This window comes from Heterocephalus glaber, unplaced genomic scaffold (assembly GCF_053883595.1).
Source record: "Heterocephalus glaber isolate CG9 unplaced genomic scaffold, H.glaber_assembly_v1.0 deba00001452, whole genome shotgun sequence".
Classification (NCBI taxonomy): domain Eukaryota; kingdom Metazoa; phylum Chordata; class Mammalia; order Rodentia; family Bathyergidae; genus Heterocephalus; species Heterocephalus glaber.
In genome coordinates this window covers 18,676,519-18,702,923 of record NW_028258302.1, presented here as the reverse complement: position 1 = coordinate 18,702,923, position 26,405 = coordinate 18,676,519, and the positions used below count along the sequence as shown (strand labels likewise).

General features: G+C 51.7%; 1 protein-coding gene across 6 annotated transcripts in view; it reads left to right on the top strand.

Moving 5' to 3' along the window:
- The window catches only part of Ephb2 (EPH receptor B2), a 178,105-nt gene extending 161,092 nt beyond the window's left edge, over positions 1-17,013 (top strand). For all 6 annotated transcript variants that reach the window (XM_021263026.2, XM_087215606.1, XM_087215604.1 and 3 more), the window contains exons 10-16: positions 4,406-4,528; positions 5,029-5,276; positions 6,216-6,431; positions 7,238-7,387; positions 8,416-8,609; positions 9,723-9,878; positions 10,329-17,013. In XM_021263026.2, coding sequence (XP_021118685.1) covers positions 4,406-4,528; positions 5,029-5,276; positions 6,216-6,431; positions 7,238-7,387; positions 8,416-8,609; positions 9,723-9,878; positions 10,329-10,437 — 1,196 coding nt within the window. In that variant the 3' untranslated portion in view covers positions 10,438-17,013. The remainder of the gene's footprint in view (positions 1-4,405; positions 4,529-5,028; positions 5,277-6,215; positions 6,432-7,237; positions 7,388-8,415; positions 8,610-9,722; positions 9,879-10,328) is intronic.
- The last annotated feature ends 9,392 nt before the right edge of the window (positions 17,014-26,405 follow it).

Here is a 26,405-nt window from a genome sequence, read left to right as displayed (position 1 = left end):
CTAAATCCCCAACCCCTTGCTTTCTATTTTAAACAGATACTCTCACTTAATCTTTGCTATCCCCGCCAGGGGAAGGTATTGTTTATTATATCCATTTTGCAGATGGGAAAGTGAGGCAGAGGTTTAAATAACATGCCCCAGGCCATACAGCTGGATCAACATAATGGGTGGTTGATCCTGTATTCAAACTCATGAAGTAGTTTATTTGTGACTGTCATAGTTAGCAACAGAGCCAGAATTCAAATCCAGACTCCTGCACACATGGCTCTCCTCCTCTTGCCTCATGAAGTTCTCATTTGGGTTCAAGGTGACAGTCAGTGGCCCTGACAGCCGTGAATCATGCATTGTTTTGTATCCTGTGGACTCCCAAGGGCTATGGGTATCCTCATCCAGGCTCAGGTTAGCAAATGGCCCCTGGACTCAGGCCTGTTTGAGGTTCTGGCTACCAGGCACCCACTTGTGGTGCCAGGAGAGGGGCTGGGGGAGCACTGCAGAAACCTAGCTGCCGGGTCAATGGGCACAGTGTACGTAGACTCTGGAACTGGCCTGGGTTCAGACCCCACTGCTGCTGTTAACCAGTTGTGTCCATGTCCCCTTGAGGGTTCATTTCACCTTCCTATGCCACACCTTTCTCATCTGAAAAATGGGGATGATTTTAGGTTGGACCAAATGAAACTGCTGTGTTTGTAGATTAGAAACAGTCAAATATTGACTATTTCATCAGGTTCAGCCTAATAAGAGCATCTACAGGCTAGGGTCATGGGGAGGGTTAATTGGGTCAACTATAAACAGGTCCCAGCACCTGGTAAATCCACACTGCATATACATTCAGTAAGCATCTATTAGGCATCTGCTGTATACCACCTTCACATATGTATTCCAGAGCCAGAATTCTAGAGCAAGGGCACATAATTTGAAGTTCATGGACCCTTAAAGCTTACAAGGCTTCTAGACCCCCTAAAATTAGATGTAGAACATGGAAGCAGGCACACACATGGAAAAATTTTCCAAGGAACTTTTGTCAAATTCTCAAAGGTATTCATGACCCCAAGCAGGGGAAGAGAGGAAAAGAAGGCACATAAATGAATAATTGTCATTTCTCAATAAGAATTTATGGAGCACTAAGTGGCACACCCTGGAATTTAGCAGGAACAAAACAGATACAGCCTCTGCCCTCCTAGGAGACAGGCAGCAGAGTGCCCCAGGAAGAAGGGGCTGGGAGAGTGGAGTTGTGTAGCTGAGAGCCCTGGTACAAAGTGAGAAAGTCACACAGACATCAAGGCTATGCAACAGTGGAATCCAGAGAAGAGGGCATTGGGTCTTCAATGGAGAAATCCAAGCAGGCTTCACAGAGGAGGTAGCATTTGATCTGGTCACAAAGAAGAAGAAAGGAGGGTGTTCCAGGTAGAGAGAACAACATGAGCAAAAGCACAGAGGCAACGGCGGGGGATTTAGCTCAGTGGTTCCACCACCTGCCTCGAAAGTGCAAGATCCTGAGTTTGATCCCCGGTACCAAAAAAAAAAAAAAAAAGTGCACAGAGGCAAGAAGTGATAAAGTGTGCCTGGAACCCCTCGATAAATAATTCCTTTTAGCTGATGTATTAGTCCACTGTCCATTGCTATAACAAAATGCCTAAGGCTGGATAAAATATAAAGAACATTTATTTAGCTCAGTTTTAGAGGTTGGTAGCATGGCACTGACATTGGCTCTGGGGAGTGCTCAGTGGTGGATGGAATTATGGTGGAGCCCATGCAAGAGGGAGAGATCATGCAGAGAGACAGGAAGCAGGGAGAGACTGTCTTGCTCATTTATAACCTCCTGAGAGACCTAAGCTGTCAATTCCTTCCAACTACACACCCCGTGTGACCGTGACCAGTTACCTTGTACTAGGCTCCACCTCTTAAAGGTCCCACCACCTCCACATACTGAGGACCCCGCCTCCAACATGTGACCTTTTGGGGGACAACCAGGTCCAACCATGGCAGACCAGGAAGGCAGGAGCAGGGAGCTATACATGGAATGAATCCTGGAGAGCTTGGAACGAAGGGCATAGGCACTTGCCTGGAAGTGACAGAGACCCCTCCTGATCAAGGCCTCTGCCCAGGTTTGGGGATGGCACCTAATGTTGCCAGCCAAGGTGTCTCAGCAGGCTTTGAGCTTCTGCTGTGGCTCCCCTTAGCTTGCTGAACCAGCCTGTTCCTGTCCCCCCACCCAGCTGACCAGTTCTGTGGGGAGGGAGGCTGAAAGCCAGTCACTGTCACCCACAGGGAATGCCTTCAGTCTGAGCAAGAAAGAGCATCTCCCAGAGCTGGCCCCAGCTGCCCCAAGGGAGCAGGAAGTCATGGCTACATAGTGCAGGCACCTTCTCGCTCTCTTCCTGCCAGATCCAAGAATCACTGATCACGGTGATCCAGAGTACTAGGCCTGGGCTCAAGTCTGACAGACCCGGGTTCAAATCCTGGCTGTGGCAGCTGTGTGGCCTTGGCTGGACTACTTGACCTCTCTGAGCTGCAGTTTCCTTATATGTGAAATAGGGATAATTATCATTTCCTCCAAGAATTATTGGGAGGGATAGATGAGGTAGCACACATAGAGTCTGGCACTGTGTTGGGCACAGACAAAGGACTCAGTAAGTGACAGTGCTGTTATTATTATTCCATCTCTGTCATCTGGATTCTCTCTGTTCTCCAGACACTGAGTGTCTATTGTGTGCAGAGCTCCATGCAGGGTGCCAGGTGAGGGGAAATGAGAAGAGACTGTGCACTGCTGCTCCTCCCGGGCAATTGGTCTTGGATGATGGTTTAACTTAACCCCTGTTGGGGGTCTCAGACTCCATAGGACTCTCCTGAAAGTTCTGGGTCATATGGCCAGAAAAACAAATAAGTCGATGTGTGTGTGTGTGTCTAAAATTCAAAGCCAGAAAAATCCAGAGGTCTACACTCAGGGATGGATTTTTAAGAAAATTTCAACAATATTTATTTCCATAATATTTGGGCCTTATAAGGAATGTGAATTACTTTTTGAATCCAAAAAGACAACAGTAATAAATGCACCCCATTCCAGGAAGTTACCAGACCACACCCCCTCCAGCCCAAGTTAACAACTCCTGACCTCAAGGGCTAGACAAACACCCAAATACAGCTAGTGGTAACAGTGGTTGTCAAATTTTTCCATAGGGGGCCAGGGAGTAAATACTTTAGGCTTTGTGGGTCCCTGTTGTAACCACCCAACTCTGCAGCTGTGGGATAAAAGCAGCTACAGGCAAAGGAATAAGCATGGCTGTGTTCCAATAAAACTTTATTTAAAAATCAGGCAGTGGGCCAGTTTCCCAGCCCCTATGTTACAGGCTTCAATTCCTAGATTCCTGAAATATCTGAAATAGAGGCTAAGAGTAGCCAACTAACAGGTTGATGGTCCCGCTCACCATCTAGCCAAGCCTGGGTGACCCAGGGACTCCAGCTGCCAGCTTCTAGAGCAGCTACCTTCAGTATCACAGCTCTCAGAGCCAGAGAGAAATGTGGGCAGGAACCAGGTGGGCCAGCAGAAGGCCTGGGAGAAGGCCAGAAGTTCTGGCATCAGAGACCAGTCATGTGGGAAGAGAAATGCAGGATGGATCATCCTTCCCTTCATTCTAAGCATTTTGCAGACTCAGTGCTACGTTAGAACTGGGTCTCTGATGTCCAGGTTACCTTCTCTCTCTGTATCAAAAACTAAAAATCTACATCAGGTCAGGAATCAAATTACTATGCCCCATGTCCAGCCTCATCACCAGGGAGTCAGGGATCCAGAAAGGCTTAAGTCCTGGCCAATGGGGGATCCAGGAGGTGGGCCCGAAGCCATGGACACCCAGACCTGGTGAATGAAGTGCTCCTCCAGGCTATGGGGCCTGCCTCAGAGGGGCTGGGCAGCTGAGAAGAGACCCAATGTAGTAGGGATGCTTCAAGCAGGCCTGGAAAGACGAGGAGGAGGTCTCCTTCAGAGAACACCAAGAATCTTTCTGTATTTTGGCTCCAGCTCTCCCTCTTCCTCTTGTTTTACTTGGCAACCCTGACTCGCTATCTCAAGGGCAGCAAACTATTGAGCCTTTCGTTCTTATCAGGCCACACCCAAGTCAATCCCTAGTGTCTTTTACCTGCCCCAGAAACCCATTACTCGTAGATGAGATTTGGGACAAGAACTAGTTAGGACAATCTACTGGCCATCTCTGCTGGTCTCTCTGTTCCTCTCACTTTTTACTCAGTGCCCATCATGTTCCATGAGGCCAGAAAGCTCAAGTGACCTGCAAGGAGTTGCCCAGTTCTTACGGGAGCCACACGGGAGTCCGTCCCTCCATGGAAGGACTGGCTTTTCCACTTGTACACACTGTGAATCAGTCCATGTGACCACATCTGGTCTTTCCCCCAGTGACCCCAGGCATGAAGATCTACATCGACCCTTTTACCTATGAGGACCCCAACGAAGCTGTGCGGGAGTTTGCCAAGGAAATTGACATCTCCTGTGTCAAAATCGAGCAGGTGATTGGAGCAGGTAAGTGGCCTCAGCCATGGATGGGGGGACCACCCCAGTGTATTCCAGGGGTTAGAGGCCAGGATGGGGGAGAAGGTTCACAAAGGACCTTCCCATCAAAGCCTGAAGGCTCAAAATGCCCAAGGAAGAAGGGCCCTCAAAGGTCATCAGTAGGGACAGAAAGGGAAACTGAGGCACGGTACTATGAAGGAGCTAGCAAATCAGAGATACGGCTAGGTCTAGAACCATTTCCCCCAACTCTTCTACCATTCCCAGGCCCCTCTCCCCATCTGCCCATATTCCCCCACACCCAGCCAGATATTATAAGATGAGCAGGAAGGACTTGCTCTCTGCTCCCAAAGGTGGCTGGGGCTTCTCAAAGGAATTTTGCATCCAAGTGGATGAGTTGACCACTGAAAAGAAAGGGCACTTGCCAACTCCAAGAATGGAGGTGACAGGAACAGAGAGATGGTGTTTTCACCTGCCAAGTGACATGCTGCCTCTCCGTATGTTTGTCTCAGGGGAGTTTGGCGAGGTCTGCAGTGGTCACCTGAAGCTGCCAGGCAAGAGAGAGATCTTTGTAGCCATCAAGACACTCAAGTCAGGCTACACGGAGAAGCAGCGGCGAGATTTCCTAAGCGAGGCATCCATCATGGGCCAGTTCGACCACCCCAATGTCATCCACTTGGAGGGTGTTGTCACCAAGAGCACGCCTGTGATGATCATCACCGAGTTCATGGAGAATGGCTCCCTGGACTCCTTCCTCCGGGTAGGAGAAGCCAAGCATGTCAGGGTCCACAAGAGGGGAAAGAGGAGGCATGAAGGATATAACTTCACACTGTCAGCCTGAGGGATCTGGGGAAGCTCTAGGCAGGAATGGATGTCACTGTCCATTTCTTTCCCCATGGGAGGCATTGCTAATCAATCCCAGCACTGTCTCCCGCTGAGCTCAGACCATCTCAGATCTTCAGTGTGTTTCCCCAGGGTGCCACAACAGTCTCTCAGAGTTGGCACACATCTAAGATGTTTCCATCTGTGCTCTTAGGCAGCCTTCTCATTATCCACAGAACCTGAGCTCCAAGACAGGGAGCACTTGCCCCAGGTCTGCCAGAGGGTCAAAGTGAGAGCCCAGACTGGAACCAGGTACCTGGACACCTCATCCAGCAGATTTTGGAGCTCCCCAAAGGTGTAGTGGCTGTGAGGAAGAGCTCAGGGTACAAGGCCATCAGAAGAAAGTTCCAAGACCCCTCAGGAATGGGCCAACCAGCTAGACAGAGAGCACTGGCCTGGGCATCAGAACCATGCCCTTGGGCTGTCATTCATTCACTCATGAAGCATGTGCCAGACACCATCCATACATTTTCCTGTTTAACTCAGAACAGACTTGGGAGGTAGATGTTACCCCCATTTAACATACAGATGAGGAAACAGACTCAGAGAGGTTAGTTTATATGTCCAAAGCTGCACAGCCAGGATAGACCAGAGCCAGAGTCAAATGAGATATATCTGATCCAAAGCCTATGCCCTCTCCACCACCCTGAAGTTGGCCTCTCACAGGCCTCCCTGAGGTCCCGGGGCATCCGAGTCCTTCCCACAGGCAGTCCAGTGCCAAGGTGGCAAGGGCCCACTCTGGTCCCATATCATGAGGGGATCCAGAGCTCTGCTGCTTGCCCTTCCACTGACTCTGCTTCCTCCACTTCTCCCAAAGCAAAACGATGGGCAGTTCACAGTCATCCAGCTGGTGGGCATGCTGCGGGGCATCGCGGCGGGCATGAAGTATCTGGCAGACATGAACTACGTGCACCGCGACCTGGCTGCCCGCAACATCCTTGTCAACAGCAACCTGGTCTGCAAGGTGTCTGACTTTGGGCTCTCACGCTTCCTGGAGGATGACACTTCAGACCCCACCTACACCAGCGCCCTGGTAAGATGCAGGCAGGAACATGGGAGCCACAGCACCACAAGAGAGGGCATGAGTATCCATCTCTCCCCGCACTGCCCTTTCCCTGACACCTGCGCTGGGCCTTGGACACAGGGAAGAACATAAATTGCCCTCCTGGACCTCCCAGGCTGGTCGGGCCACAGGGTGCAGAGCACTGTGAAGTGACAGGGCTATGAGCCAGGACACCAACCTCACAAGACAGAGAAGGCAGATGCAGCAGGTGACAGCTAAGCTGAGAGCTGGAGGGCCCAGAAGGGTTCCTTGGACAGCTGGTTCTTGTGGTAAGGTCAGGTGACCCGAATGCCGATTGTGCTGGAGAGCTTGGGAGGCTGGATCCTGGAGCCTCCAACACCCAGGCTCAGGATGTGCCCTGACAGCAGTCAGGGTTGAGGGTTTTACCCCGAAAGGGAGAAATCTCAGAGGCTATGCAAGGAGAGCTGGGAAGGTCAGCGCTGGGCACACCATGCCATGCAGAAAGTGCCTCCTTGATAGAGGGACAGAAGGCAGGCTTGTGGGATTAAAGGGACCAACAACTCTTTGGAAGCCAGGGAGAGGCTTTCAGAGGGATTCAAGGATGAGAAGGAAGTATCAGCTGGCAAAGTGGGAAAAGATACTTCCAGCAGAGGGAAGGGCATGTGCAAATGCCCAGTAGTCTGAAGCAACAAAGTGAATCCGGAGAACAAGGTGCTTCATGAGATTGGTGCAGTGCAGAGCCCGGGGTGGGGAGTATTATGGAGAGGCCAGGTAGGTCAACCTCCCATCCCTCATCTCCTCGTTCTGTCTCCCAGGGGGGAAAGATCCCCATCCGCTGGACAGCTCCAGAAGCCATCCAGTACCGGAAGTTCACCTCGGCCAGTGATGTGTGGAGCTATGGTATCGTCATGTGGGAGGTGATGTCCTATGGGGAGCGGCCTTACTGGGACATGACCAACCAGGACGTAAGTCTCCTGGAGGTGGGCAGAGCCTTTCTGGCCAGGCAGATGGGAAAGGGGAGGGTGAAGCCTTGTGCCACTCTCCCAGGGCCTCTGAGATGGAGGGCTTGGCTGCCAGGGCAGCTCCCAGGTTGCTGTTTGACTGATTCAGACGTCTGCACAGGACCCTGGACTCTCCAGAGGGTAGGGAGTAGGGAAGATCACCCATTCACAAACCACTAAATACTCAGGATGTATATACCTTATGGCCAACTGGGAATGAGGCCATATCTGTCCTTCAGGTGTTTACCATCTAACTGGGGGAACGAGACAGGAACCAGACATAATTATCAGGAACTTTTATGATCAGGTGCTAAATTGGAGAAGAAATGTGTCCAGCCCTATCTATAGGCATTAAGGTTGGGGCAGTAGGTACAAGATCAGCCAGGAAGTCTTCACAGGGGAGGTGGGACTCATACAGTAGTAGGACTTGGAGAGTGAGGACTCCCAAGTAGAAAGAACAGCCTGTGCAAAGGCCCAGAGGCAGGATAATGAGGGGTGGGTGGAGGAGCCATGGAGAGGGGTATCAGGCAAAAAGGTTGGTGATGTTCCATGATGAGATATTTAAAGTGACTCAAGGGACTTTCATTTGAAAAAATCACGACAGGAAGGACTTGAAAAAGCTTCCTGAACAGAGACGCTGACCCATGGTCAAGTTGTAGATGAATCTGGTCACAGTGGCAGGATACGCAGAGAGAGGTGTCTCGCCTTCATCTGTGCTGTGGGGCCGGAAAGGGGAGTTATCTCTTCCCTGGAGCTGTAAATGGCACTGAAATAGAGAATATGGACACTCTGAGGTCAAGCAGGGGGCCAGAGAGGGGCATTTTCAGGGCCCCAGATGCCAGGTCAGATGGTGGGAACCCAGGTCAACCTGCCCTGCAGGTGGAGGTGGTTGTCACAGCAACCAAATAGGTGAGACAGGCAATGCACTGGGGACATGATGGGTCTGGGAAAGGGTAGATGCCAACCCCGCTCCATCTCTATACTGTGCCCAGGTAATCAATGCAATTGAGCAGGACTACAGGCTACCACCACCCATGGACTGTCCGAGTGCCCTCCACCAGCTCATGCTTGACTGCTGGCAGAAGGACCGCAACCACCGGCCCAAGTTCGGCCAGATCGTCAACACATTGGACAAGATGATCCGAAACCCCAACAGCCTCAAAGCTATGGCGCCCCTTTCCTCTGGGTAGGCTGCCTTGGTCCCTGCCCCCTTCTCAGACCACACCCCTTCTCCCAGCCCCGCCCCTCTCCTCTGAGTACCAGTCATCCCCAGCTGGCAGTTCCCCTGGAGTCTCAGACCATGGCTGCCTCCTGCTTCAGGCAGATGCCCTCCACTGCATCTTGGGATAGAGAAGAAAAGGACTAGTGTTTGTTGGGCATCTGCCTTGGCTCCAGGGTGCAGGGGAGCATGAGACCCAGGCTGTCCAGAGGACAAATGTGGGTGATAGAGGAGCCTCTTTCAAATAATAGTCAGAGAGGATGACATTGAAGAAAAATTACCAAGGATCCAAGTCTTAGTTGGTGAATATATGTGCTGTAATCATCACTTAAGTTTCCTTCCACCTACTTACACCTGGTGCCCCCCCCACACACAGACAGATGAACACGCAATTAGGCAGCACTCATGTTTGATCACACACACAATCTCACACCCCTGCAAACATGCAGTCTCAGACTCTCACACCTACACACATTCACAGGCACCTGCATACACACTCAGAAGTGTACATCACACACACATTCGTGCCCCCACACTCATGTCAGTGTCTCCATGCCAGAGACTGGCTCAGCACTAGAGTGTCAGCTCAGGTACCCTGTGGCATCCCTTCTCCTCGGGGCCCCAGGGAACTCTCCGTAAGGCCACAGCTCACTGCTGCCTCCCTTGGGTGACTGTCACACAGCCACTGACCTTACACCCTCTGACTCTCTGGGACCCACAGTCCCACAGCGCTTCTGAGGAGCATCCAGCCAGGTGTTCTCAAGATCCAGGTCTGGCTGTGCCAAGACTCCTTGGGCCAAAGTCCTTCACCCCCTAAGCTATTGCTTCTCGATCCTGTGGTGCATCCTCAGCAGAGCCTTCTAGGTCACCCCAGCTTTGAGTCCTGCACACACTCACTGTCCCATACTCACACATTTACACAGGTTCAAACTCGTGCACATGCCCACAGAAGTCTTCATGTACACACACACACACACACACACACACTCACCCCTGTTCACTCCCCTGATACGCACATGCACATCCCTGCTCCCCACAATCGCACGCCCTGACCATTGCTGTCACCTGCCCCACCCCCAGCATCAACCTGCCGCTTTTGGACCGCACGATCCCCGACTACACCAGCTTTAACACAGTGGACGAGTGGCTGGAGGCCATCAAGATGGGGCAGTACAAGGAGAGCTTCGCCAACGCCGGCTTCACCTCCTTCGATGTCGTGTCTCAGATGATGATGGAGTAAGTGCCCAGCACCTGCATGCACTGCCCTTTGTACCCACTCCCCATGCCTCCCACCCACCAAGAGGGAGCTTTGGAAGGGGAGGAGTGGACAGCATCCCAGCAGGGAGTGGGGACCAAGACACAAGGCAGCTTTATATATAGTCCCATCCAGATTCAGATACAGGTCATAGGCAATCCCTCAGCCTCTGTTTTTTCATCTGTAAACTGGGGTTGTCAGGCAGGTTGAGGGGGAAATGAAGGAAGCAAGCACTTAAGTCAATGCAAGTTCCTTTCCCACAGCAAAGGATGAAAGGGCACCTAGGTGCCCTGACTCCCAGTCCAGTGCTCTCCACCTGTCAGTCACTGACTCCAGCTTGGACACCCACCTGCCATGGTTCCAACACCCCCTGCCAGGCTCAAAGCCCATCCCACTCCCTCCTGTCCCTAACACGTGTTTTTCTTCCAAAGGGACATTCTGCGGGTTGGGGTCACCTTGGCGGGCCACCAGAAAAAAATCCTGAACAGTATCCAGGTGATGAGGGCCCAGATGAACCAGATCCAGTCTGTGGAGGTTTGATGCTTGCCTGCCTCGGCTTGCCTCTTCCTCCAGGCTGCCCCCTCCGCCCCACACCGGCCCCCTGGTGCTCCATTCTCTGCAGGGTCGGCTGCCGGCCTGAGGCCACGGGCAGCAGGAGGAACCAAGCAGCGCTCCAGCCACGAGACGCCACCAAGAACACGTGCAGCTCAAACGATGGAATCAAAAGGGAATGGGGGGAAGAGAAACAAGATCTGGGAGGGGGCGGGAAATACAAGGAACATTTTTAAAAGAGGATTCTCATAAGGAAAGCGACGATGGTTCTTGGGAGAAAAATAGGGCTTGGGAGATCCATGCGATTTGTCCAATCGGAGACCAAAAGCAGTTTCTCTTCAACTCCCTCTGGAAAGTGACCTGGCCAGAGCCAAGAAACACTTTCAGGAAAACAAATGTGAAGGGGAGAGATGGACAGGACTGCCCTTGGGCCACTCTTGGGGGCCTCACTCAACAGCAGAGCACCAGACAGAGGGGGCAGGTGAATGGGTGGTCGCCACAGAACCACTCTGGGAGAATCCATTCCAGCTGCTGGCAGGCAAATGAAGTTTTCTGTCTTTGGAGAGTATTTTAGAAACTCCAATGAGAGAGACTGTTTCCGCTGTTGGTTCATGGGGCTGAGAAGGGGCCCTTGTCCTCCTGGGCCAGGGAGAGCAGGGGCCACCAGGCAGATGGCCTTCCTGAGGATGCCACCCCAGGCCTGCAGCTCCGCGTGCCAGCGGCCTGACCTGCCTGGAGGATGGATGCTGCAGTGACTGTCATCAGCGACGACTGCCACTGAGAAGGGTTGACCTTGCAACTGGGTTTGTTTACAGCGATGCGTGGACTCTAGGGTATTTTGGTCAGGGGTGGTTTTGGTTTGGGGGGTTTGTTCGTTGGGTTTTTGTTTTGGTTTGGTTTTTTTTGTTTTTTTTTTTAAATGACAATGAAGTGACACTTTGACGTTTCCTACCTTTTGAAGACTTGATCCTTCTCCAGGAAGAAGGTGCTTTCTGCTTACTGACTTAGGCAATACAGCAAGGGCAAGATTTTATATGCACATTTCTGGATTTTTTATATGGTTTTCATTGACACCCTTCCCTCCTCCCACCTGCTACCAGGCCTCACCAAAGCCAACTGCCACGGGGCCATCTGGGCCATTCAGAGACTTGAGTGAGACTTGGAGAAATGGGGGGAGGCACCAGGGTAGAGGAGCATCCTACCCAGGACTGCTTTTGCAGGTGGCAGATTGAGGCAGAAGTGAGCTCCAGGGCTGGAAGGCCTTGCCCACTTGCCCACTTGCCCACTCTCTTCCTGCCCCTTTCTATTCAGTACCTCCCAGGGACACAGGCCCCTTGAGGTCCCTGAGTGCCCGCAGATGGCCGAACCCAGCTTTCCCTCTGGGAGCCTCAACAGGCTGCACGGGAGGCCAGGACCCGGATCATTCACTGTGATACCCTAGCCCTCCAGAACTACCCTCCGAGACACGGGCAGCTTGCTCCTCCTTCCAGGGGAGAAAGTGTGTGACTCCTCTCCCTTCTCCTCCCTTCACCAGGCCTTTGCCCCAGGCTGAAGGTCCCGGGCACAGGGAGACCATCATCCAGAGCGTGGCCTCAGGTTCCCACCTATGAGCAAGTGCAGGCCCCTGAGCGGAACAATCGGCTAATGAACTGAATGGAAATAAACACTTTAGTTATAAAATGACCCCTGTTCTCTGCAAGTTCCAAGAGGAGACCGTGGCACCCTTGAGATGTGCCAAGTAATTCAAACAGCTTTTCCAGGGGGACTGTGCCTCCCTCAGGTTCAGGAAGACCCAGGGCTGAGAAAACTTGGAGGGCAAACAAGGCCCCATGGGGCCTTTCTGGCTCTGGACCATCAAATGCACAGGCAGCAAAGGAACTACATTGGAAGTGGGTCAGAACTCATCATCTGGTGCCCTGGGAATCAGGGTGAGCCACTGCAGGTCCATCAGCAGCAGAGAGTAGTCAGGGGAGCACTCACACACCTGAGCCAGAGGCAGGGGGCTCTGGGGTCTGGTGAGCTATGATCAGGGTGGACTATGATGGTGAGAGGTGAGGATGCCCAGTCAGAGCCACAAGTCCTGTCATTTTATCTGGGCCCTGCTCATTTCCTCTGTGTATCTGGGCTCCTACTCATCCTAAGGTCAGAAGTCTGAGTGGCAGGAGGCAGGCAGACTTGTTCTGAGTATCAGGTCTGGCTGAGGTGGGATAGCCAGGGATGTCTCATCCTAGCACCTTGCCCTTTGTTTGCAGAACTTCTTTGAGGAGACTGCAGGGTGGGAAAGGTTGAGGCCACAGCCCACCAGCTAAGGCCCCGCAGTCAGCACATCCAGCACAGACCAGCCTGTCATCTGTCGCTCACCTGTTCTCAAAGCCTGTGATACAAGGGGAAGGAAGGGATTAGAGAGGAGACTGGGCCCCTGGGGGGACAGCAGGGCAAGCCACAGGAAAGGGCTGGCAGGTTTCCCACAAACTGGCCGACAGTGGCCCACCGGCCATCCCTTTGTGTCCCAAAGATGCCCGGTGCGGGTGGCAGCTGTCCCACACACAAGGTCACCTTCTGGCGGGAGCAGCCTTGATGATCTTCAGATTAACTCTGTCTCCCAAGCCTGCTCCCTGCTGCTCTGGGGCCTCACAGGGGCTGGCAATCGGTGCTTCCATCAGATGGCTTCCTGTCCTAGGCCACTAGGCTGGTGCCTTGTGCCAGCATGTGTGCCCATCCACCCTCTGGGGCCTGAGCACTTCAGTGGACCTGAACCCCACATACCTGCTTCCTAAATTACAGGTGCTACTCAGGCCCTCTGTCTCCTCTTCAGGTTATCAGACATCACTGTGACCATCTGGGGTACAGGCACCTCTCTCTTCCTCCATGCAGGGCCAGTCACCCCACCACCTCTCCCTTGTTGCTTGGCGGGGAGCGGTAGTTCATGCTGCCAACCGCCTTCCACTTACGCTACCCGCTCGCCTGGGCACATGGCTTGGAGCTACCCGCTGCCTGGTTACTAATCCTTTCCTGGCTCAACCTCCCCAAATGCCACCCCCACCTACCCAGCAGTGTGAGAGGAGCTTCCGGCTGCTCAGCACACAGTTGGTTCTTGAGGAAAGCAAGCTGCCTTGTGAACCTCAGCCAGGGCACCATGGAAATGGGGCCAGCCGCTCTGGGAGGATGTGAATGGCAGAGTCGTGCAGGGCCAGGCTGGGTAAGAGAGCCATGCACCCGCACCCGCCCCTCCTGATCCAGGAGCCTCCCAAACAGATCGTTGTTGGCAGTCATCAGCAGCCTCTTTCTGGGGATGAAACTCTAAATACCTACCCCTGGGAAGACATGGGCCCAGCAATCTGTATGGAGGATAGCCTTAGTCCTTGGCCCAGGACCTCAGGGAAGCGGCTAGAGTGATGGTGATAAGGACCATGGGAGCACTTCAGAGGCTCAGAGCAGGGACTGTTTACTAACCAATGGCGCCTCTTGCTCCCATGGCACCAGCTGCACTCTCCCCATCATTTCTAGCTGGTCCCCACCCTATCACAGTCTGGGAGTGCTTTGCTACTCCTTTGTGAGCAGTCACCAGCCTCACACCCCTCACAGATCAGGGCTTCATGTGCTCAGCTCATCCTCATGCCTAGCTGAAGCACAGGAAGAACTCAGGCCCTAGACCACCCCATCCCCACCCTCGTGCCAGGTCCTTGGCCACTCCCAGCTCTCTTTGGGGTCCCTGGGGTTCCAAGATGGCACCCAAGGCTGGAAGACTCTCACCAGGGAAAAATCAGGTCAATGCACTCAAAGCACAGGATGCAGCATGATGCATCCTGACCTCAGGGTGGCAGCCTGTCCCATCTCTGACTGGGACATGGATCTTGGGAGACGCTGCCCCTCACTGGGCCTCAGTTTTCCATCTACAAAATGGGAGCACTAGAATGGGTGAGCCAGGCCTGCAAAGCCTCGGTCCTGTGAGGAGGGACTATTTCTCTCCTAAGAGAGAAACTGAGGCCCAGAGGGGTGAAGTAGCTTGCTCAGGATTACCTCTCCAGGGTGGAGCAGACCAGGGTCTTGCACCTTGATTTATCTGTTTCTAGTCCCCACTCCACCATGTTCAGTTAGATGGCAGGAAGTACTTTGCGTCTGGTGCTGTGTGTGAGAAAGCTTAAATGGGCTGGAGCTATTAGGGAAGGCTTCCTTGGGGAGGTTGACTTGAAAACAAGCTTGAAAGGTCCCTCAGCCATGTATTAGGCAGAATGGTCCAATGTGGTCGCAGCTTGCATCTGGATGGGCCAGAGCAGTAGCAGAAGAGGTGCAGGTTGATGTGAGGGGAGGTTGAAGCAGTTTGGGCATTCTGTACAGTACAGCCACAGAAGATCTTGACCAGAGGGGGCAGGGAACATCAGGTTCCAGGGAGAGGAGTCAGTTCCACCATCAGATGGGCAGGATGCCTCCCAGCGACCCACCCTTCCCCCTGGGAGGAAGAGCACCCAGCACAGCCCTCACTGATTCCTGGAGAATCCGGGCCCTGCTGTTGCAGTTCCATGCTCACTGAAGAAGATAATCCAAAGAGTCACTTCAGCTGCTGGGAACAGCAGGGTGGAGTTTTGTGCTACATGATTCTTTATTTTTTAGTACTGGGGATTGAACTCGGGACCTTGCGCTTGCCAGGCAGTCGGTGGAACCAGTGCTAAATCCCCAGCGCTGTGCTACATGATTCTTAACTCAGTCATGCCCACCATTTCCTCCAGGAAATGGGGACAGCAGGGAGTGAGGGAGGAGAGAGCTGCCAGGCATCAAGGGAGCTAGGCCTAGGAGCTGTATTGTGGGCTTGAAAAACTGTTCAGGAATCCCATCGCTGTCCGGTCACCCTAGCCTGAGACAGATCACCCAGACTTGTTGGACAAGGCCTGGGGTCCTGTCCTTTTCAAGAACGTATTATTCTGCGGGAGCCCAAAGGAAAGTTTAGGGAGCCCCAGTGCACTGTGTGATGCTACACACCCAGGCGCCAGCCTCAATCCAGATGCCCTTCGATCAGCTCCTATTTAGGGAGGAGAATGTTTGATGCTGATCAGTTTCCCTTTCAGGGAAACCAAGGTTGGTATGTGAGTTGCAGGAAAGGATTTGGCCTTTGTCTTTTTTTATTTTTTTGTTTTTGTAATGCCAGTGATGGAACCCAGGGATTTGTGCATGCTAGGCATGCCCTCGAGCACTAAGCTGCACACCCAGCCCAGGCTTTGTCTTTACACAGAAAGAGAGTGGGCTCAGGACAGAAGGGCAGGACCGTTCAGAGGCTAGTCTCAGGAGGGCGAAGCCATAAGGACTGCAATCATAACTGAACACTCGGCTATGCCAGGTGCTAAGTACTGTCCTCCCCCACTTTATAAGTCAGCAAACATATTCCCATAGAATTCCACCCAGGCATCTACTTGAAGTCCCTCCTTCCCACCACCCAGATGCTCTTGAATTGTTTGCCATGGCCCACCTGGGTCAGAATCTCCCAGGATACTTACTGTTTAACCTCCAGATTCTTAGGCTCTATCTTGGACCCCTAAATCAGAATCCCCTGAAGTCAGGCCTAGGCCTCTGTTTTGTTTTATTTTTTGGTACTGGGGATCGAACTCGGGTCCTTGCGCTTGCACAGCAGGCGGAGAAACCACTGAGCTAAATCCCCGGCCCAAGCCTCTGTTTTTGACACTAAGAAATTCCTGCAGACACTGAAATCTTCACTTCTCTCGTCACAAACTGGGCCCTGATGTCTGCAGAGGGAGGGTCTGGCATAGACAGGGATTAGAAAAAAGCTGAGCACAGTCAGATAAAATGCCCACATTCAGACATAGACTAGGACCCTCAACGTGGAGGGACAGGGCTGACCTTCTGGAATGTGTTTGGCCTGAGCTAAGATTTCAGGAAAATTAGAAATACCGCCCCAGACCCACAGTCCATCTGAGTTCAGCTTCGCAGCATGAAGGCTGCCTCAGGAAAGCTGAGATAGCAAGAAGCAGTGGGAATTTAATACTTCAGAGGGGCCCAGCAACCCACCCAGAGCCACCCTGTGGAGACCCCACAGACCCTAACACTGCAGTGCAGGCCTGTCACTCAACACCTGGCCAGGTGGGCTGGGCAAAGGCAGGGTGGGGCTTCCAGCTGGAGGTGGTAGTTCAGAGGCCCAGCCCCAGTCCCCTCTACCCAGCCTGACATGGCTTTCCCTGGGGGAGGCAGAGGGAGGAAAGGCTCTAACAGCCCCTGTTGGACCAGAGGGCTCTGAGCACTAGCAAGGGAGCAGTGGAAGGAGGAAGGAGGAGGAGGTCAGGAAACTATCTTAGAGGAGGTCACAGCCAGGGCCACATAGGCTCTACAGACCTGCTGAGCCTGCAAGAGTCAGGAATTCTAACATTCCACGGACAAGAGAGTCTGAGATTCTAAGATTGCAAAAGTAATTCCAATGGAGGGATTCTGTGTTTGTAAAATTCCATCACTAGATGATTCTATGCTGCTATTCTTGAAATTTCAAGTCCCATCATTCATCTCTGGTCCCCAAACCCAAGGACCCTAGCAAGAAAAAAAAAAAAAAAAAAAAAGCACAAAGAGCAAGAGGAAGAGATGAGGAGGAGAAAGCTGAAAATGAATTCCAAGAGCAGTTTCATCCTTTGAATCTGAGTTAGAGATGGACCTTGGACAGGGCAAAGACCTGCTCTGGAGGGTCCTGTAAGGTTCTTTCCTGGTAGAGGGACAGCATCACCCTCACCAGGCCCTCGGGGGGACAACAGGACTGGCTAAAGACAGGCCCACTCGGACCCTCTGCCCACCGGCTGGTGGACCCCAACAGCTCCAGCAGGACCCCAGCTCTGTTGGAGGAGGGAGTCATCTGGAGGGAGACCTCCCACTCCAAAGAAACTGGGGGGTCAGGGATTTGCCTTAGGAGGCCCTCACTGGAGAATATGCCCCAAGCAGACCACCTTCTGGCTCAGAGCCAGAGCCTGAACACTGGGCAACAGGAGGGTCTGCTGCAAACCCCAAGGCCGAGGCCAAGTTCCATCCCTCTGCTCCCAGGGACACCATGGCCACCCAGCCCCTGCCCATTCCGAGGACCCATTTCACCCTTCCAGTTCTAGCACTGCCCACCAGCACTGGAGGGCAGCCTGAGAAGGATCCTGAGGGTGGCCCGGAGCTCAGTGACTGATCAGAGACTGCTGCCCCTCTGCGGGCAGGGACTCTGATAGGCAGGGCCCGATTCAGCCTCTGTGTCGGACCTAGGGTAGGCCTGGCAGGTATCCTCACTCACAACCCACCCCTCTGGACTCTAGAGTGAAGCAATGAGTGGTTGGTTATAATCATAGCTGCTATTTCTTGATTGCCAACAATATACCAGGCGCCATGCTTAACTTTCTATATGCAGTGTCTTGCTGAATGCTCACAGGACTCTGTGAGGCAGGAACAGTTCCACTCCCATTCCACAGGCTGGGGAGCTCAGAGGCTCGACTGCTGGCCTCCCCATCACACAGCCAGTGAGTGGTCTCTGAGCCCAGCACCACCCCGCTTAATCACGACACTATGCTGCTACCACTGGCCCCTCAGCCCTCACCCCGGTCACACCCTTTGCCCATCCAAGCCCAGATCCCTGGAGGTTACTTTCATATTCTTAGGCATGGCCTCCCTGGAGCTGTGTCAGGGCCATGGGTGGTCAGTGACACCCAGACCCCCTCCCGAGGTGCCCCCCAGCCTGAACTACACAGGCCAGAGCCCAAAGCCAGCAAGACGGGGCTGTCTGACAGGATTTCACAGAACCATCTCTTCTGATCAAAAATATGGGTTTCCTGATAATGTTGGGGGTCAGGGAGCGATCCGGCTGGGGTTCCAATGGCTGTGGGTCACACCTGGGTCTTCCAGACCCCCACTGCTGTAACCAAGGGAACCTCACCAGCTGTGTCCAACAGCAACCCTGACCCTGTTACTCCAATGCCTTTGTAGGAGTATTTTTAGCAGAACCTTTTTTTCCAAAATAAATGTGAATTGTAAAAATTATGACTTGGACTCAGTCTTGTTTTTTCTCTGAGGTTCTCCAGGGAACAAATGGGAGGTCCCAGAAGCAACTACGAGTTGGCCAGGGCTAACGATGGAGCCAGGGTAAGGGCAATACTGGGACCAGGGTTGAACGGTGGTGCGGATCCAGCCTGGGCTGGGGTAGAGTGCTGACCAGAACAATGATTCCTATTCTAAGAACACTTGTTCATATTTCAAAGTTTGAGCTCTGCTGCCAGGAATTCTAGGGCTTGTATTCCAATTTTAATGTCTGTTAGTTGTGTATACCGGGAGAGGTCCCATAACTATGCTAAGTCTCATATTCATATCCATAAAATGGGGGCAATAATACCGAACTCCTACAGAGTGAGTGAGGAGGACACATGGCGAGGCTTGGGGCAGCCTTAGTTCTTATTATTTTACCAGGCAGGAAGCCCCTGATGGCAGGGCCTGCATCTGCCACACACCCTGCTGTGTCCCCATCCAGGGCATCTGACCCAGGCTAGACACTCAGTCAATGTTTGTCAATAGATGTCGATAGAGGTTCCACTAAAAGAAAAAGGACACTCTGGAAGGCTTCACCATTCAAACAGACCTGGCAGACTCAGATTAGGCAAAGTAGTCAGGTTTCTTTACCTCAGGGTACTGCAGAGCCTTAAATACACCAACAGTGCAAAGCAAATCTCCTAAAGGGTGTTCTCATAGCTGGCCAAGGTAGTGCACTCCTATATCCTAGCACTCTGGGGGGCTGAGGCAGGAGGATCACAAGTCAAGCCCAGCATGGGTAACTTAGTGACTTAGCCTCAAAATAAAAAAATTAAAAGCTATACTGGGGGTATAGCTCAGTGCAAAGGCCCTGAAGTCAATTCCCACTACCACCCTCAAAAACAGGCATTCCCAGTGTCAGGTTTCCTACCATGGGTGAGTGTCTTGTGGGACCAGTGTCCTGTAACATACTCGGAGCACCAGCCAGGGTGGGGGCAGAGCGTGGGAGGTGGGGAGGGTCCTGCTTAGAGGTTAGAAGCTGGGGCTGGGGCTGAAGTCAGGCCTGGAAAATAGAGGTCAGCAAAGGATGGGCTCTCAGAGGCCAGCCTCGATTTACCCACTTATTTACTCCACAGTGCTTACTGGGGCTGGGAATGCAACTCAGGGCACAGCACTTGCCTGGCATTGTAAGGTCCTGGGCTAAATCATCAGCACCACCGTCAAAACTAAAAAACACAAAGTACTTACTGAACTCTTACTGTCCAAAAGGCACACCACATACCATGGAGGAAACAGAAATGATGCTTGGGCTGGACAGTCCATCAGGGCATTTGGGCCACTGCACTGCATATGAATCAGCCTCCAGAAGATTCCTGTGCCAGACTCCAGGCTGATGTTTCCCCTCTTTACTCAGGGGATACATACTTTCCAAGACCCCCAGTGGATGTCCGCATCAAACCCTATCCATACTGTTTTTCCTATATGCCCTGCAGTGCTGCCAAGTACGCAGTATCACAATTATCTGTCCTTCTGTGGCTTATGCCCTGGTGCCAACTCTGCACCACTGCTCTTGCATTTGAGAGCCATTATTAAGTAAAAATAAGGGTTATCAGGACACAAGCACCATGTGATAACCAAGACAGCTACTAAGTTGCTAACAGGCAGGAACTCAGCGATACACTAGTAAAAAGCAGGATCCGAATCCTGGCAGGACAGAAGGGATAGTGACAAATTTCATCACACTACTTAGAATGGTGCACAATTTAAAACTTAAGAATTATTTATTTCTGGAGTTTTCCATTCAATGTTTTCAGACCATGGTTGACCAAGGGTAACTGAAACTGTGGAAAAGAAAACCACAGACAATGCCTGCCCTCCTGGAAGTCCTTGATGGTGGCAATCAAGTTCTTGGGTCATTACAACTCTGGGCAATGTGTGCAACAGTCAAAGGGTGCAATTAACCCTGCATGGAAGCAGGGGAATGTTGAGTGGGATTCTATAGCATGACTAAGAGTTTTGCAGGAAGCTAAGGATGGATAAAATATCCCAGGTAGAGGGAACATATATCAAAGGTATGAAGTCAAACACAGATATTTCATGAATTACTATGTGATATGGCCCAAAATTTTCCCCAAATTTCATGTGTTGAAAGGAAGCTTGAGGAGGTGATTTGATCCTAAGGGCAGAGACCTCGTGAGGAGACTAATAAAAAGGCTTCACACAGTTTACACAGCTTTGGCCCTTTGTCTCTTCTGCTCTCCTGCCATGGCAGGACACTTAGCACCATCTACATAGAATGGGCTCCCATCAGACCCCGAACCTGCCTATACCTTGATCTCGCACTTTTGCCCTCCAGATTTTAAGAAATATAAATTTCTATTCTTTATAAATGATCCGGTTTCAAGATTTTGTTATAGCAACACAAGAAAAATAAGACACTATGCAAGTAGTATTCTCCTAGACGTGGTTATCATATTAAAAATCACACATGATCTGCACACCAGGTCACACATACAGGCTGGCAGGGCTGCCTCCTATGCTCATGAGTGCTCGATGGGAGAACATTCTGTGTGAGCTCACAGTAAGGTTGACCAGGTTGCACACCACACACAGGCACACAGCACGGGCAAACCCCAGCCTTCCCCTATGTTCTGGGGCCTCAGAGCCATCTTTAGATTTCTGTCTGTCCTACTCAGTTCCTCTGAGAATCTTGGTCCCTTTAATCGTTCTACCTGCCTGGCCTGCACTGGGCCTGCCCCAGCCTTTTCTGTCCAGTCCTAGGTTGACTCACCCCATGGAGGTCGCTCACAGATCAGGGACACTGACCAGGTCCTCCTCACCAAACACAGGGTTCTCTCAACCTTCTAATCCTTCTCACCTACTCACAGTGGAGCCCAATCTCTGCCCCTGCTGGCTCTCTCTGGGCACCCACGGACTCAGTCACTTCTCAGGACCATAGCAGTACTGCTGCCACAAAAGATGTCACCATGGAGAAAAGGAAGCAGAGGAGGGGTTCTCTCCATATCTCTCATGGGTTCGGCATCGTGGCTACAGGAACCCCTACCCCACCAAGGGACCACAGAAATGCTCCCTCCCTCCACCCCTACCAATTCCACCAGACCGCAGTGTCTGCCTGGTCCAGCCCTGCCCCAGAAGCTGAAGAGTTGGCGTGTGGAGTCCTGGGACCACCACCCCAGCCCCTACTCAGCTCTCTGCTTGCACCTGCTCCCCCTGCTGCCTCTGGCGGGCACGATGGTGACACTATCACTCCTGCTGCTACCACCATGGCCCCGCCTCAGGTTTCCCCAACCCCCTCATACATGAACACCCACCACCCAGAGCACCACAACCTACACACTCACATGCAAGCAACTCCCACTGTACACACAAACACACTGAGCCACATGCAGACCTCTTCATACCCCCGCACAGTCCCTGACACACACACACACTCAGGCTGAACACGAGCACAGAGGAAGGCCCACGCCCACACACAGCCCACTGTGGATGGAGTCACACATCCACTTGTTCATCTACGTCACAGCAGCAGATATTACCCTTCAAACCTTCACATTGCCCAGCATTATGCTAAGTGCCCTGTGTGTGTTACCCTCTTCATCCCCTAAAGCTGGGCTTCTCAAACTATCGCTGGTGAAAGAACAGGTTTGTTTTCTCTTTCTTGTTTAATTTCCAACCTGCTACAGATCCAATATGTTGTCTAACTGTGAAAACAACACCCAAAGTCATCCATACCCTGTCACCCAAGGCCTGTCCACCCACGCCACGCTTCAACGCCGTGGCAATGTCAAGAGGCATACGTTTCTAGAGTTTCTGTCCTATCTAAGCATAGACTAGTAACAAATACAGTAGTTCTCTCCAGATTCAGTGGCCCATGCTTGTAATCCCAGCTCCTCAGGAGACTGAAGCAGGAGGACTGCAAGTCTGAGGCCAGCCTAGGCAATTTAGCAAGACCCTGTCTGTTCTGGTTTAGATTTAGAAAGCCCCCCAAAACTCAAGATGCTCAGATATGAGGCTTTTAGAAGGTGACTGGATCATGGGGTGCTATGCTCATCAGTGGATTGATCCATTCATGAATTCATAACTAAATATGCTATTAGGAGTGTTGCATGTTTGGAAGAGATATCACTGAGGGTGTGCCTTTGGGGGATGCATCTCTTTACCTGGCTCTTCCCTTCTCTCTGCTTCCTGGCTGCCATGAGGTGAGCAGCCTTTTTCCACCATGCCCTTTCACTGGGAGCCAGCAGACCATGGACTGAATCGCCTGAACCATGAAAGAAATTAAACCTCTACTCCTTTAAGTTGTGAGTGCCAGGTATTGCGTCCAGCAACAAGAAAGCTGACCCAAAAAATTGCCTCAAGGCGGTGGGACTAGGACTGTAGCTCAGAGGTAGAACATCCCCACCACATGCACACACACAAAGTTCTAGAAGAGGCAGAGTCCTGACTATATTTTGAGTAGCACTCCCCCAAAGTGCCCCAGAAAGGGGACAACTGTCATTTTGCCTATCTTACAGCATCCTGAAGAAACTTGCCCACAGTAATACAGCTGGCAAGGTCAGGAGCCAGGATCAGAGTGCAGGCAGCCTGCCCTAAAACATGCTCAGATCCTCCCCCTTGGAAAGAGCTCTTCTCATATACACAGCAGAAGATACACACACACCTGCAAATACACTGCAGACACAAGTGTGCACAAACTTACATACATTCATCCACTCTAGAAGCACACATGCATGCCTGTGGAAAGGCAGACATGAGCACACAAGTGTGTGTGCTTTGCTAATCAACAGGTCTCCAGTGCTGCTGCACAGCACCTCACACCCAGCAGGCACCCAGAAATATTCCTAGAGGAGTCAATACCCTTGAGCCCATCCACATTCCTACCCACAAGGACACACCAAAGTGAGCAACTAGACCCTTAAGCATGGACGGACTAAAGCAGGGAGGTAGGAGCATCATCTTTGGGTCCAGATGGAAGAAAGTTCAAAGTCTGTTTCCACCATGGACACTGAGGGAACATGGGGAAGTCACTACCTCTCTGTGCTTCATCATCTAGAACACAGTAATTCATTATTTGCTGAGTAAATATTTATTGACTGCCCACAGGTGATGATCAGTTCACAAGCAGCTGGGAAAACAGACAGTGAACAAAACATTTGTCCATGGGGAGAGACAAACTCTTGAAAACTGAACAAAAGGGCTGGAGTGTAGATCAATGGTAGAGTGCTTACTTATCATGCATAAGGAACTGGGTTTGATCCCCCAGCATTACAAAAAAATTGAATACAGTATACTATCTCCATCTTCATCCATGTTCTGCTGCTATAACAGAATACCTGAGACTGAGTAATTTACAATAAACAAATTTATTTCGCCCATGGTTCTGAAGGCTGGGCAGTCCACAAGGGTAGCATTGGCACCTGGTGGGAGCCTTCCTGCTGCATCCTCCCACGTAGGGGGTGGAAGGGCAACAGAGGGTGAGAATGGAGAGTAAGAGGGGGCTGAACTCACTTATAAGAGCCCACTCTGACAATAACTAACCCTTTCCACAGTAACACATTAGCCCATTCCTGAGGGCAAAGCCCTTCAGTCCTAGTCGCCTCTTCATGGTCACTACCTCTCAACGCTATTGCACTGGGGATGCAGCCTCCAACACATGAACTTTGGAAGACACATCCAATCATGGAAATGGAGTGAAGCCATGAAGCAATTAGTTGGAAAGGGCTTTGAAGGGTTTTTGAAGGGGGACTGCAATTTTAAAATGGAGTGGTTGGGTACAGAAGGGCACATGATGTAGGATCCCATGTATGAAGATGAAGAACTGCCAGGTTCACTGATGGTGATGGAATTTATTAAGAGTAGTCACTCCCAGGGAGTGCAGAGACCACAAGCTGCAAATGCTCTTCTTCCTGATCTAGGTGGTGGTTACACCATCAAGTGTGAATATTAGTGCACCTTCCACAATGTGTGCATGTGATCATGTGATTTACAAGAACATCATAGTCAGGAAGGTTTCACTGGGAAAATATTTGCATAAAAAGAGAGGTGAGGGAGTGAAGGCATGGCTCTGTGGAGAAGGGCTTCCCTTGGCAGAGGGGACAGCAAGAGCAAAGGCCCTGAGGAGGCCTGGCATGTTTAAGAAGCAGCAAGGTGCTGGGTATGGTGGCGCATGCCTGTAATCCCAGCACGCAGGAGGCTGAGGCAGGAGGATTGCTGTGAGTTCCAGGCAACCTTGGGCTACATAGTGAGTTCAAGGCCAGCCTGGACTACATAGTGAGACCCTGGCTAAAAAAAAAAAGGCATCAAGGAGGCCAGGTAGTACAGAAGAAAGAGTAGGGGGCACTGGGAAGGCCTAGGGTCCTCAGAGGGCCATGACAAGAACACAGACTTCCCATGAGATGAGAGTTTGTGTTTTGCCTTTTCAAAGGATCTCTACCCTGCTGGAAGTCATGGGGATGGATCAGGAGAAGCAGTAGGATAGGTACTAAGAGACTTATTTCAGGGAATGGATTTATGTGACTGACAAATCCACAATCTGTGGGACTGATCTGTAGGCTGGAAACTGTTCAGCAGCAGCAGGTGCCACAGTCCCCAGGTGAAATTTCTTTTCCCTTAGAGAAAGCTTAATTCTGCTCTAGAAGCCTTTTACTTATTAAATGAGACCCACCCAGTTTGCAGAGGATAATCTCCTAAAGTCAACTGATTGTAAATGTTAATCCCATCCAGAGAATACCTGGGTTAAAGTTTGAATAGCCGGGTGTTACAGCCTGCCAGGCTGAGGCATAAGACAGACCATCCCAGAGCAAGAGGTGGAAGTGGGGAGACAAGCTATCGCTATCACCACCTGGAGGGAGAGGATGGTGGCTTGGAGCGGGGTGGCAGGAGTAGGGGTGGTAAGAAGTGATTGGGTCCTGCATAGAGTGGGAAGTAAAGCCTCTAAGATTTGTTGGTGAGTTGGATGTGGGTGGGAGAAAACATGACACAAAGTCCTCCAAAGGCTTTGGCCTCTACAACAGGAAAGCTGGAGCAGCCACTAACTAAAATGGGTCAAAGAGCAGGTGAAGGGAGGGTAGGGGAAGAGGAAGAACCTTGCTTTGGACATGTTCCAGATGCCACTTAGACATCAGCTAGGCAGCCAGGTGTGTGAGTGGGAGTCAGGACCCACGAGGGTAGAGATCCATGTCTGGCACAGGGTATGGCCAGCTGACCTGGAAAAGCCAAAGGAGGACAAAGGCAATGAGAGCAAATGCAAGAGTGACCACAGCACCAGATGTGGGGACCACGCTGGGGGTGGAGTGCAGGGCAGGATGACAGAGGAGGCCACTGCAAAGTTGGTAGGACCAGTGTACTATCTAGGGGAGAGGGCAGAATTGTTGGAATGAGCATCATACAAATGACTGAGGAATATAGGAAATAGTTGTGGGATCCTTAAAATTAAGGTGATTGAGGGACTTGACCTTAAGGTCAAGGGAATGACCTTGAGAGGCAGGGTGGATAGCAACAGAGGTCAAGACCCAAGGTGCAGGGTGTTGGCAGCCTCATCCCATGTGGTTCTGAAAGCATCAGAACTGGGGCTGGAGTCATGTTGGAGGTTGGAAGTTATGACAGCGGCCAGGAGGTGAACTCAAGGTGTGAAGGTAGGGCACCCCAGCTAGGCTGAGTTCTGTAGTGTAGAGGATTCAACAAGCAGGGTGGCAGGAGGGTCACCTGAAAGCCTGGGATTCAAGCAGGGAAAGCATTAGACTCTGTCTTGCAAGGCCATGAGAGCACCAGAGTGCCCAGTCTGGCATACAGCTGAGCTCCACAACTGATGCCCCTTACTACCCCAGGAGCCACCTGTCCACTGGGAGGCAGAGTCAGAGACTAAAGGCTGAGCTGGACCTTCCTTCCATGGAGCCACTCTGCCTCCTGCAGGTAGGGATTAATAACAAGCCAGAGCTGAGCTGCAGAGAGGG